The 12,880-nt window shown below is 41.1% G+C and overlaps 1 protein-coding gene across 10 annotated transcripts in view; it reads right to left on the bottom strand.

Annotated features, from left to right (window-relative positions):
* Positions 1-10,832: 10,832 nt before the first annotated feature.
* Positions 10,833-12,880, bottom strand: part of tra2b (transformer 2 beta homolog) — a 40,165-nt gene continuing 38,117 nt past the window's right edge. For all 10 annotated transcript variants that reach the window (XM_048534008.2, XM_048534010.2, XM_048534011.2 and 7 more), the window contains one exon: positions 10,833-12,531. In XM_048534008.2, coding sequence (XP_048389965.2) covers positions 12,521-12,531 — 11 coding nt within the window. In that variant the 3' untranslated portion in view covers positions 10,833-12,520. The remainder of the gene's footprint in view (positions 12,532-12,880) is intronic.

Below are 12,880 nucleotides of genomic sequence, written 5' to 3'. Positions count from 1 at the left end.
TCTTCGGTCCGCCTCCCCCTCTCTCCCTATTTATTCCAGAACCCTCACCCCATCTCTCTCTCTGATGAAGGGTCTAGGTCCGAAACGTCAGCTTTTGTGCTCCTGAGATGCTGCTTGGCCTGCTGTGTTCATCCAGCCTCACATTTTATTATCTTGGATTCTCCAGCATCTGCAGTTCCCATTATCTCTTGGGCTTCAGCTAATAGGTGTTTTTGCTGGTTACATCATTAATTCCACGTACCGGAAAGTCCATAAGCATTTTATTAAGGATTAAACAAGTCACGGGCTTCTGCTGGTCTTCTTAGCCTAGTCAAAAATCCCAATATTGTTTATCTGGGTTCTTGAACTGCCAAGTAAAAAACATTAGTGTCTCATAATTAGAGGAGGCTGGAGGTCGTAATATTTCTTAACTGTCAATTCTTGAAAGGAATTAGTATCTGGTACCTAAGGGAAAGTTACGCTCCTCATAATTGAAAAAGCTGCAGCTCCTTAGGCTGTCGGAGGAATTGCTTGTTGCTTTTTGTCTGTCACATTGTGGTTTGCCAAAAAAAAATGCACGCTTTCCACATACCGGAACCAGTCCTCGACAGCAGGATCAAACAAGTCAAGCTTCTCAAACAAAGACATGATGTAAGAAATGCTTACCCCCAACTCAAAGACGATTGTTACAAGTAGTTTTCTTCAGTGTTGTGCTTTACTCATGTTGCCATGGAAACAGCTCCACAGAGGCTGGTATTCATCACTAAGCCACCTTTTACTTACACATGAACAATCCTCGACTTTAGTGCCAACTCATTCAGAGTCAGCTACCGGATTGTCAGTGTTTCTGACACTCCCCTTTTTAATGTTAGACTAGGCTCCCTTATTAGATCAGGTTAACACCCCCAATCAGGTGGCTCATATTCTATGAGGTCCAGCTGTCTGACCTCATTACAATCACTAGTGACGCTATTGAATCAGGTGTGAATCTTACTGGACTTGATACAGGGTAGATGCGGAAAGGTTGTTTCCTTTTATGGGAGAGCTTAGTACTAGAGGGCACAATCTCAGAATAAGGAGCTGCACATTCAAGACAGAGATGAGGAGGAATTACTTCAAGAGTTTAGGGAATCTATGAAATTCTTCACCACAGAGGAGTGTCGAGGTTGGGCAACTGCAGCAGTCAAGGCTGAGATAGACTGATTTTTAATCAGTAGGGGATTGAGAAGTATGGTGAAAAGGCAGGGATATGGAGGTGAGGGTTATCAGATCAGCCATGATCTCATTGAATGGCAGTGCAGACGCAAGGGGCTGAATGGCCTACTTTGGTTCCTATGTCTATGGCACCTGAACAAAGCTGCAACCAATATTCTTGATGAGCAAACTAGTACTGCTGAAGCAGGAGTTTCAACTGATGTGGCGGACGGTAAGGTTCAAGAAAATAGCAAACCATTAGGGACAAAGAAAGGTCCAGAAGGTAGGGAAATAGAAACAACAATAAAATGAGAAACATTAGCTTCCTGCCTTGCTATGCTATTGTAATATGAATCCTCGCCCGAGATCATCATGGTGTAAGATCCACAGGGTAGGTTTAGTGCCACCTGTCTCTTTCCTGGCCAGGATCAGGAGGGCCTGTTTGGTCGACAGCAGTGGAGCAGGTGGTGGCAAAATCCCTGTGGATCTCTTCACATCTCTCCTTAAGGTGACCACATACTGCTGCCTGTACTGCAATCACCAGGATTGTAATTGTGGGTTCTTTGCTGGTGACAAAATGTCAAGTGGGAAGATTAAGTTCACATTCGAACTGATCAACCTAGAAACGTACTTTAAAATGAAGATCAAGAGGTTCTTTCAGGACTTAGTGGGTTGCAGAAAAATTTTTGGAAGAAGAGTAGAAGACTAAGCATGACTGCTCTTTCCAGAACTGGTACAGGCCTATTGGCTCAAATAATCTTAATTTGTGCAGTAAGCTTTGAATGAGTTGCGCTTTCAATCTATTTTAAAGCTAACCATGCTCCACCACCTTAGAGACTGCTCTCTTGAGATTCTCTTCTCATTCTACCCCTCTCATCGGTTTTTCCTCAAAAAAAACTCATTGGCAATAGCGCACTTTTACATAGAAGGGCCCAATAAGAGTCAAAGGTGAGGCTGCTATGATAATAGCAAATCTTTGCCACTCTTCACTGTCCTGTGACTGAGGAGCTTCAGGTAGATTCGACACTCACCAATCCTTTTGGTTGCTGCTAGTCTAAATGACTGATATCAGCAGTGGGGAAGGATGTCCATGTGGTCTTCAGCAGAAGACAGGCTCAGTCTTGACAAACAGTTATATATTACCGAATTGCAATAAGTTACCCAGGATGTCTTGTGATGAAGCAGGCTAAACTTAAGAGTCAGTTCATTTTACTGCTCCCGAAACAATCAGAAGTTGGCTAGCTGTAAGACAGAGGGTGGTGGTTGATGGGATCCCTTTTAAATCTTTTCTCTCTCACCTTAAACCTATGCCCTCTAGTTTTTGACACCCCCAACCCAGGGAAAAAGACGTTGGCTATTTATATCCCTCGTGATTTTATAAAACTCAACAAGGTCACCCCACAGCCTTTGATGCTGCAGCGAAAGTAGCCCCTGCTTCTCCCTGTAGCTTAAACCTTCCAACATTGCAAACATCCTTGTAATTCTTTTCGGAACCTTTTCAAGTTTCACAACACCCTTCCTTTAAAAAGGTGACCAGAATTGCACACAGTATTCCAGAAGTGGCCTAACCAATGTCCTGCACAACTGCAACATGACCTCCCAACTCCTACACTCAATGCACTGTCCAATAAAGTGCACTGCCTTCTTCGTTTTGCTATCTACCTTTGACTCCACTTTCAAGTACCTACGAATCTGCACTCCAAGATCACTTTGTTCAACAATAGTCTGCAGGACATTTCCATGAAATGTCTAAGTCCTGCCCTGATTTTGCCTTTTCAAAATGCAACCCCTTACATTTATCTAAATTAAACTCCATCTGTCACTCTTCAGTCTATTGGCCCATCTGATCAAGGTCCTGTTGTACTCTAAGGTAACATCCTTTGCTGTCCACTACTCCTCGAATTCTAATGTCATCTGCAAACTTACTAGCCATACCTCCTAAGATCACATCCAAATTATTTACATAAATGAAAAGCAGTGAGCCCAGCACCAATCCTCGCACGTCACTGGCCACAGGTCTCCAGTTCTGTCTGAAAAGGAACTCTCCACCACCCACCCTCTAGAACTTCTTGTGTATCCAAATGGCTAGTCCTCCCCGTATTTCATGTGCTCTAACCTTTTTAAACAGCCTACCATGAGGAACCTTGTCAAATCTCGATCACTGCTGTCCATACCTGATATATGGTTTGTTCTTCTTCTTAACCAAAACCTCAACTTCTTCCGTCAGTCATCCAACATGCCCGACACCTATCAGTCTTGCCCTTCACCCTAACAGGAACGCACAGTCCCCAGAGACAGTAAGAACTGCCGATGCTGGAGTCAGAAAATGCAGTGTGGAGCTGGAGGAACACAGCAGGCCAGGCAGCAGAAGTACAGGAAAGTTGATGTTTCGGGTCGACCCCGGACTCTCGTTATCCTATTTTTGAAGGTTTCCCATTTTCCAGCCAGCCTTTTAACTGCGAGCTTATGCCTCCAAACAGCTTTTTAAAGTTCTTGCCTCATAACTTCAAAATTAGCCTCCCTCCAATTAAAGAACTTTAACTTTTAGATCCAGTTTGTCCTTTTCTATCACTATTTTAAAACTAACAGAATTATGGTTGCTGACCCCAAAGTGCTCCCCCACTGACACCTCAGTCAACTGGCCTGCCTTATTTCCCAAGAGTAGGTCATGTTATGCACCTTGTCGAAGTAAACACATCCACATACTAAATCAGATTCTCGTACACACTTAAATTCCTGTCTTTTTACAATATAGCAGCCCCAGTCCAAGTTTGGAAAGTTAAAATCCCCTGTCATAACCATTATTATTCTTTCCGATAACTGGGCTCCCCTTACACATTTGTTTCTCAACTTCCTGCTGACTATTGAGGGTATACAGTACAATCCCAGTAAGGTGATCATCCCTTTCTTATTTCTCAGTTCCACCCAGGGAAGTCATTTAGATCTATTCCCAGGAATATCCTCCCTCAGTAAGCAATAATATTTTCCCTGATCAAAAACACCACTGCCCCTCCTCTTTTACCCCCTTTCTATCCTTCCTATAGCATCTATGCCCTGGAACATTAAGCTGCCAGTCAGTCCTGTCCATCCCCAAGCCACGTCTCTAATTGCTTTGATATCACAGTCCCATGTTCCTAACCATGCCCTGAGTTCATTTGCCTTATCTGTTATGCCTCTTGCATTGAAATAAAAGCAGCTTAATTTCTCAGTCCGACCTTGTTTTCTGCTTTGCTTTTGCCTGAGCTGACTATTTGATTTTCTCCCATCCCCAAATGCACCAAACTCAGACTGATCTCTTTCCTCACTAGCTCCCTGTGTTCCCCCTCCCCCATTGCTAGTTTGAATCCTCCGAAGTAGCTCTAGCAAAACTCCTCACCAGTATATCAGTCCCTTTCCAATTCAGGTGTAATCTATCCTTCTTATACAAGTCATTTCTACCCCAAAAGAGACTTCAATGCTCCAAAAATGTGAATCCTCCTCCCCTGCACCAGCTCCACAGCCAAGCATTCATCTGCTCCATCCTCCTATTCCTACCCTTACTAGCTTGTGGCACTGGGAGTAATCCAGATATTTTTACCCTCAAGGACCACCTTTTTAAATTTCTGCTTAACTTCCTATATTCTTTCCTTGGAATCTCATCTTTTTTCCTCTTCTGATGTCATTAGTTCCAATGTGTACAACAATCTCCTGCTGGTCCCACTCACCTTGGAAAATATTTTGCACTTTCTCTGAGATATCCTTGATCCTGGTACCAGTAGGGCAACACATCATTCTGATTTCTTGCTGGCAACCACAGAAACATCTGTCTGTGCCTGACGAGTGAGTCCTCTGTCACAATCGAATCTGACATTTCAGTTGTTTCATCACAGCCAGTCTTAGTACCATCAAGCTGGCTGTCCGTGCTACATTCCCTGAGAGTCCATCACTCCTTACATTTCCCTCACAGCATACCTTTTTGTGATGGGGGATGGCCACAGGAGACACCTGCACTACCTGCCTCCTTTTCCTGGCAGTAACCTATCTACCTGACTGTACCTGTGGTTTTTCTCCCTTCCCCTAAGCTGTATCCATCACTCCCCCCAGCTTCTGTAAATTTCTCATTGCCTCTCCTACCAATTTGTGTGATCTGATTGGATTTTCAACCAAACTTCCTGAAAATATGATCATCAGTAACATGGAGACTCTCCCTCCTCTCCCACATCTGACAGAAAGAGCACTCTCACTCACTAAAGGCCATTTTTATACCAGAGCCATCTGCAGGCCCAGAACATAGCAGTCTTGCTGCTCTAAAAAAGTGCTCCAGACTAGCTTAGTACTGATGTTTAATATTTTTAAAGTTTAATCATGAGACAAATTTCAATAAAACATAACAGCAAGGCTACAGTTGTTAAAAAAAGTCACTTAGCCGCTCCCCTGTTGACAGTTCTGCCACAGCTTTGTCCAAGGTCAGCTGTGAATTTCAGTGTTGGTTAATTTTTCTTAAACGAACTCTGATGCCCAGAGATAGTTGAAATCAAACAGCAGATGCAGTAGCTGTACAGATTCAGTGCTTGGTGACACAGCGCTGTGGGTTTCTTTCTCATTTGAATCACTTCAGGTGGTCACTGCATTTGTCTGGCATCCCTTTTTTTAAAAACAGTGCCATTGTTTTAATTTTTTCTCCCCAAATTTCCAAAACAATACAACAGCTTATAAACCAGTAATTATTACTCCTAGAATGAAGAATTCGGCTCCACTGAAAATAACCTCAAAAAGGAGCAGCTCTTACGGCCACAGTTCTTTTCCGCCCTCCATCTTTGATTTCTCAAAATTCTTTTCAACCCTCCTAAATCTTTGTTCTTTGACAAGTCCTTGAGAAATATAAAGGAAGTAGCATAGTTTCCTAAGCCTTACATATGCTTCCTTTTCTTTTTGACTAAAAACTTTCAATACCTTGTCATCCAGTGTTCCAAGTTTTGCCATCCCTATCTTTCATCCTTATAGGAAGAAGCTCCTGCCGAGCTCTGATCGTGTAACTCATGAACTAGACTTTAATCGGCTCTCACTTGTCAAATGTGGATTTACCCCAATCGGATTTCTCCAGTTCCTGCTAATACTGTTGTAATTAGCCTTCACCTAATTTAGCACTTTCATCCAAGGGCCACTTATCCTATTACTGACATTCAAATTCCATGAACATTCAAAAGGTACACTGTTTGACTTGATCTGGTATAATATTTACACTGTGGAGCAAATCCTTTTAACCTAGATATAAACATTAATTGAAAGTGGCATAAGTTTTCAATATTACCTTCAATAATTTCAAGCAATGAAATTACTCCTGTAGTCATCTCCAGGTTTGATCAAGAAGTCAAATTGCTATCTTTTGCCAGCAGGTGGCAGGTTAATGAAGTCTTCTTTCCAACCTCAGAGTTAGAAATAGCACAACTACATGTAGCTGATCACTCCCTTAAGATTTACGATGAATGAAAGAAAGCTCAATAAAAAAAATCCCAGTAAGAGCATAACAGACTAGTTACAACAAAAATCATAAGTAAACAATTGTATTTCAACTGAAAAATTATCACAGCTATGGCTTGGTAACCAAACGTACTTCCAGCTTGTAACAAAACGAAAGGCTACCTGGGATTATCAATTTGCAGTAACAATGATGCGAGATCGTGTTTTAGTGCAAAACTATTTCCTGCCCCTCATAGCCTGAAAGGTGTGAAACTTCAAAAAAAAATGTTCTTTTCTTCAGAGAGTTTGTATAAGGAAACCAAAGTTTTCTTCAGAGAGAGTTTGTATAAGGAAACCAAAGTTATTATGTAAATAGAGCAAGTGACCTTTACCGCAAGGAGTATGGGAGTGCAAGAATAAGGAATAAAAAAGTGAGGAGTCATAATGGACTCAAATGTTAGCTCTGCTGCTTTAATGCATTATTTAGTCTTTTTTTCACATCTTAAACGTTGACAAAATTTTGCTTTAATACAATGTCTTGCAACAAGCACAGGGCTGCAGTGAGATGATAGATTACTGCCAACCCTGCCACAATAAGGAACGACATGATCACACAGGATGTACTGCAGACAGCTTTGTCCCATGAAAAGAAAATTGGGCCTAGAGTCTTCAAAAATAGAAAATTTTGAAGACTTGTGACAGCGTAGGCAGTGATATTATTTTGACAGTGATTGTACAACAGGACTTGGCAGAAATGGCTCTCATGGGTTCAGATTCTTAAAAATTCTTGACCATCATGGATCTTTCTTTAAGTATATGAAGCTAAGGTGAAAAACTGCTGATAAATTAATTCTGCAAAGTACCAGCTGTAGTTGGCAGATCAGCCACAATTTTTGGATTGAACAGTAGTTTAGGCTCCCAGATGCTCCTATTCCCATGCTCTTGACTTAGCCAAGACAGGGCTCCAAGCACCTCACCACCACAACCCCTTGTGCTGTCAAATGCTTCCACTTAGTTCAGTCTTATAAAAGAAAATTGACATGGCACGGTGACTCAATGGTTAGCACTGCTGCCTCTCAGTGTCAGGGACCTGGGTCCAATTGCACTCTCAGGTGACTGTGCGTAGAAACTGCACATTCTACCCCACGTCTGCATGAGTTTGCTCCGGGTGCTCTAGTTTTGTCCTCCAGTCAAAATGCGCAGGCTAGGTGGATTGGCCATGCTAAATTGCCCATAGTGTTCAGGATTTGTAGATGTGTTAGCCATGGGAAATGCAGGGTTACAGGCAAAAGGGTGGGGAAGTGGGAATGGGTCTGGCTTGTTGGGCGAAGGGGCCTGTTTCCACACTATGGGGATTCAATTTATTGACTCCATTGGGACATTCCATTAACCAACTCCTACCTGACTAGATGAATGTATTGACTTGCAAGGTTACTTATTGACTTCAGCAACTTGTATCACACTGTGGACTGCAAGTGCAACCTGTGATTTCAAGGAAACACAACAAAGACTTTCATGGCAATTTGTACAAAATCATGTCATCTGTATTGGTCAGAATTAAAACATCTAACAACTGCCCTAAACATATCATTGGTAGGTACAATAGACAAAGGCATTTTCAGTCGAAGAAGTCAAAGCATAATCACAGCTTTTCCATCTCAAAAGGAGGCTGGAGTGCACAAGAGGAATTCCAGTTGGATAAAGTGATATTCATTACTCTGGTTCACAGATCAGTTTGTTTGCTTATGTACCAATCATGTCATCTCCCATTAAACTTGTAATCCAGTAAACATTAGCCTGCTTACACAACAGATGTGGTCATGTCCTTAGCATGGGACAGAGTCTTGGGTGCGTAATGACATCTCTGAACAGGCTGATTAGTTAAACAGCTTTTAAAAAAAAATGGACAAGGAAACCTATCCACAAATAAATCTTTCACAACCTGCCATATAGAAAAGGCCCTTGAGCCCAACAAGTCTGTGGAGACCTATCTTCACCAATCCCACTTTCCAATGCAGGGCCCACAGCTTTGAATGTTGACACTTCAAGTGCTCATCCGAAAACTTTCTAAAAGATTTCCCAACTCAAACTACCACTCAAGCAATGCATTTCAGATTTCCACCATCCGCTGAGCAAAAGAAAATTTCCTTAAATTCCCTATAAACCTCTTGCCCTTCATTTCAAAATTATGCCCATTATTGACTCTCCAAACAAGCAGAAGCTGCTTCTTAACCTCAATTTCCATGCCCTCCATGGCTGATTTCAATTTGACACAAAGAATGGGCAGGGTCAAACCATTAGATTCTCCAAAGTTCCATCTGTTTGGTACCTCAACTTCCACTCAGAAAATCTAATGGTTTTCTTTCTAATTCTCCACTTCCAATTCGTCCCCTTTTGAATGTGACCAATCTTGTATTGACCTCTTTCCAGTAGCCAATACAGGCTTCAATGAAATCCCACATTACCTTTTCTAGGTAGCAAGTCTCCATTCCTAGATTTTCTTCCTGGATCAATTCCTTCATACTTCGCAGCAAAACTAGTAGTAGTCTAAACTATTCACCTGACACTGTTGGATATGTTGTTGGCTTGCTACTGCATTCTGATGGAGCTCCACACAAGTTTGAGGAAAAGCTCATCTTTCCAAACTCCTGGACCTCAAACATGAGTTTCAAAACTTTTTGACAAAAACAGCCTCCACATTTTGTTGAGATGACACAGTGTAAAGCTGGATGAACACAGCAGGCCCAGCAGCATCAGATGAGCAGAAGGCTTGACGTTTCGGGTCAGGACCCTTCTTCTTTTCTGAATTCTTGGCAGCGTGGAGGAACAGAGGGATCTTGGTGTGCAGATACATAGATCCCTTAAAATGGCCACCCAAGTGGACAGGGTTGTTAAGAAAGCATATGGTGTTTTGGCTTTCATTAACAGGGGGATTGAGTTTAAGAGTCGTGAGATCTTGTTGCAGCTCTATAAAACTTTGGTTAGACCGCACTTGGAATACTGCGTCCAGTTCTGGGCGCCCTATTATAGGAAAGATGTGGATGCTTTGGAGAGGGTTCAGAGGAGGTTTACCAGGATGCTGCCTGGACTGGAGGGCTTATCTTATGAAGAGAGGTTGACTGAGCTCGGTCTCTTTTCATTGGAGAAAAGGAGGAGGAGAGGGGACCTAATTGAGGTATACAAGATAATGAGAGGCATAGATAGAGTCGATAGCCAGAGACTATTTCCCAGGGCAGAAATGGCTAGCACGAGGGGTCATAGTTTTAAGCTGGTTGGTGGAAAGTATAGAGGGGATGTCAGAGGCAGGTTCTTTACGCAGAGAGTTGTGAGAGCATGGAATGCGTTGCCAGCAGCAGTTGTGGAAGCAAGGTCATTGGGGTCATTTAAGAGACTGCTGGACATGCATATGGTCACAGAAATTTGAGGGTGCATCCATGAGGATCAATGGTCGGCACAACATTGTGGGCTGAAGGGCCTGTTCTGTGCTGTACTGTTCTATGTTCTATGTTCTATGTTCTAACCCGAAACGTCAAGCTTTCCTGCTCAGCCTACTGTGTTCTCTCAGATTCTCCAGCATCGGCAGTTCCTACTATCTCCAATTTTTGTTGGTTTGGTTTCTCTCATTTATGTTAACTAATTACTTTAGATTTGGATGGCTGCTATCCATCCATTCACATCTAATCTGCACACATCTTTTGTTTCTTTACTTTGCCGATTAGCAGTAGCATTTGTCATTTAAGCTCTCCCCCTGCCCTGCCAACTTACTGCCCCACCCTATCAGATGACATTTTTCCTGCTCCTACCCCAATCATTAACTCAAAACCTCTTACATTCTTTACATTTCACAACAGATGGAGGGTCAGTAACTTAAATACCCTCCTCTCTACAGATGCTGCATGAATGTTGACAGTACATTATTTTTATTGTCTGGAATTCTATCCCATGGAAGCAGTTGTTCAAATACAGAATTAAACCAGAATTTACTACCATTACATTCATTTGGCTGAATTCAGACTATTTCAGCACTCTTTGCAACTTCTCCCAAGTATTTTTGCAACATTAAGATAACAGAACTCCAAAACCAATGATTGCAGAGAGGAACGTATTTGATAGCAGCTCAGGGAGCAGGAAATTGTTCAGTCAAGCTCAATTGAAGAAAACACAATGCATAACATTCTGATGCTTAAGTGGAGAGAATAAAAAAATGCATGTTCGAGTACTGGGTTTGAAATACTTTAATAAAAATGTTTGAAGTGTTGCCCTTGTGACGATGTCAAACAGTAAAACAACAAGCAGTAATTCCTCCCAGTACAGCTGTGATACACACATTCCGATTGTACTGCAGAGACAGAGATAGTCATATCACCCATAAACTTCATTAAAGTTACAGGTAAGAAAACTAGACAATACTTTACATGAATTTGGCAGAAACATAATTATAGGGAATAACCATACCACAACCACAAAGTATTTTAAAGATGCTCTTCTTTTGGAAGCAATTGCCTCTATAGAGGGATCAGTTCTCACCTATAACAAATTCAATCAGGAGGCAACAAAGCATACAAGAAACAGTGCAAGACAATAGCAGAGTGTGAGTTTGCACCTATCTAGCATCCCATTCATTGCTGGCTGCAGATGTTAAAAAGGAAAGGACAACCTAGTTCAAGTTCTCAATTACTCACTGCCTGAGTTGACAAAAGCAAAATCTTAATTAGGCAAGTCGAATCTGATATTCAGTGGCACAAACTCTGCACATTTGAAATTTTCATACCTAGCAGTAAAAAATAAAGTAACCAGAAGATTTAACTGATAGCAACAATTTAAGACCACTTTTGCATTTGATTACACTTGTCCCAACTGTCATACTACTTTATATTCAAAGTTAAAAATAATAACTCTTGCAAGGCTTGTAAAGGGAAAGTTGAACTAATAAGAGTAAGACAACAGAGTACATTAAAGAGAAAGATGAAACAAAGAAGGTGAGTGTTTCTGCTGAAATTTAATGTTAATTTTGCATCAGATATTTAAAAGCATTTCACGCACACTTCTACTCAGTGCCACAGGTTTTGCACTGGTACAAAATCTTCATTTAACAGAACAGCCTCTTCACGACATGAACCCAGAAGATCTATGGACACAAAGGAATATTACTGAGAATACAAAAATAGTCCCATGAAGATCAAATAACTTAATCTAAAAAGGAACTAAAATAAAAAAAAAAATCAGTAGTTAACCAAATTCAGCTAATCACAATTAGTTGTGAGAGTTTAAGGCCAGGCTTAAGCACTGCATTTCTCCAATATTTTTGTGACTGAAATTGGAATATCCCTTTCCATGTGGAATTTGTTAAAATTCCTCCAGTCAGAAATATAGTACTATTTCTGCACATTTTATTCAATAATGTGTAATTCTTTAAAGTACCATATTATCACCTGTAAGTTTAGGATTTTAATTTACTCCATATTGTAGGAAAAATGAAAGCCCTTCACTGAATTCATGGGACTGAATTGAGAATATAGGAATCAATAATACTATGAGCACAGATATGGAACCTGCACACTAAGTCCTACAAAAGTCCAATATTAGCTCCCATCACCAAACTTCAAAGAATATACATCTTATTAAATGAAACAATAGCAGCTACATGGTCATTCACCTTTCCTATCTACAGTCAAAGCTGCTCAAGACCGGAAAATAAAATTTATGTTGGCTTAACTCAAGGATGCAAATATGGTCACTTTATTGATAACCACCCAATACAACCGGAACATATTAAGCTTTTCACTAAACACTTTTGAAAGAAAAAAATCTTTACACAAACATGACTTAAAAAATTTGTTTTATATAAAAGAAATCTTCAGCAATAGGTCAGCTGGCCTGAAGATTGCAATTTTGACGTGTTGGATCTTCAGTAGCGACCTGAAAGAGACAAGAAGTTGTTACTCAACCTTAAAATTCTGAGATCAGTGCAACATGAAGACCAAAGCTTCTTTCAGCAATCAAGTTCATTTGAAACCCAAGAAGTCACACATGAAGCTACGATCCTAACAATTTACAAAATCTTGAGTTGCTATGCAGACTTCTACTTCGGCTTGGTGACAATACTGCCATCAATTGTCTGGGCCCTAAAAACTCAAACAAGACAAACAGACCTACAGGCAAATCAAAACTGAGGCGCCAAGGGTCAATGAGTGGATTTAGTGGATTTCCTTGAGTGACCCACATGGCAGATGCATCCAATGATGGTCAAATGAAACGTTTATGGCCA

This window comes from Stegostoma tigrinum, chromosome 7 (assembly GCF_030684315.1).
Source record: "Stegostoma tigrinum isolate sSteTig4 chromosome 7, sSteTig4.hap1, whole genome shotgun sequence".
Classification (NCBI taxonomy): Eukaryota; Metazoa; Chordata; class Chondrichthyes; order Orectolobiformes; family Stegostomatidae; genus Stegostoma; species Stegostoma tigrinum.
Note: the sequence above shows the minus strand (reverse complement) of the source record. Positions and strands in the feature narration are given on the sequence as shown.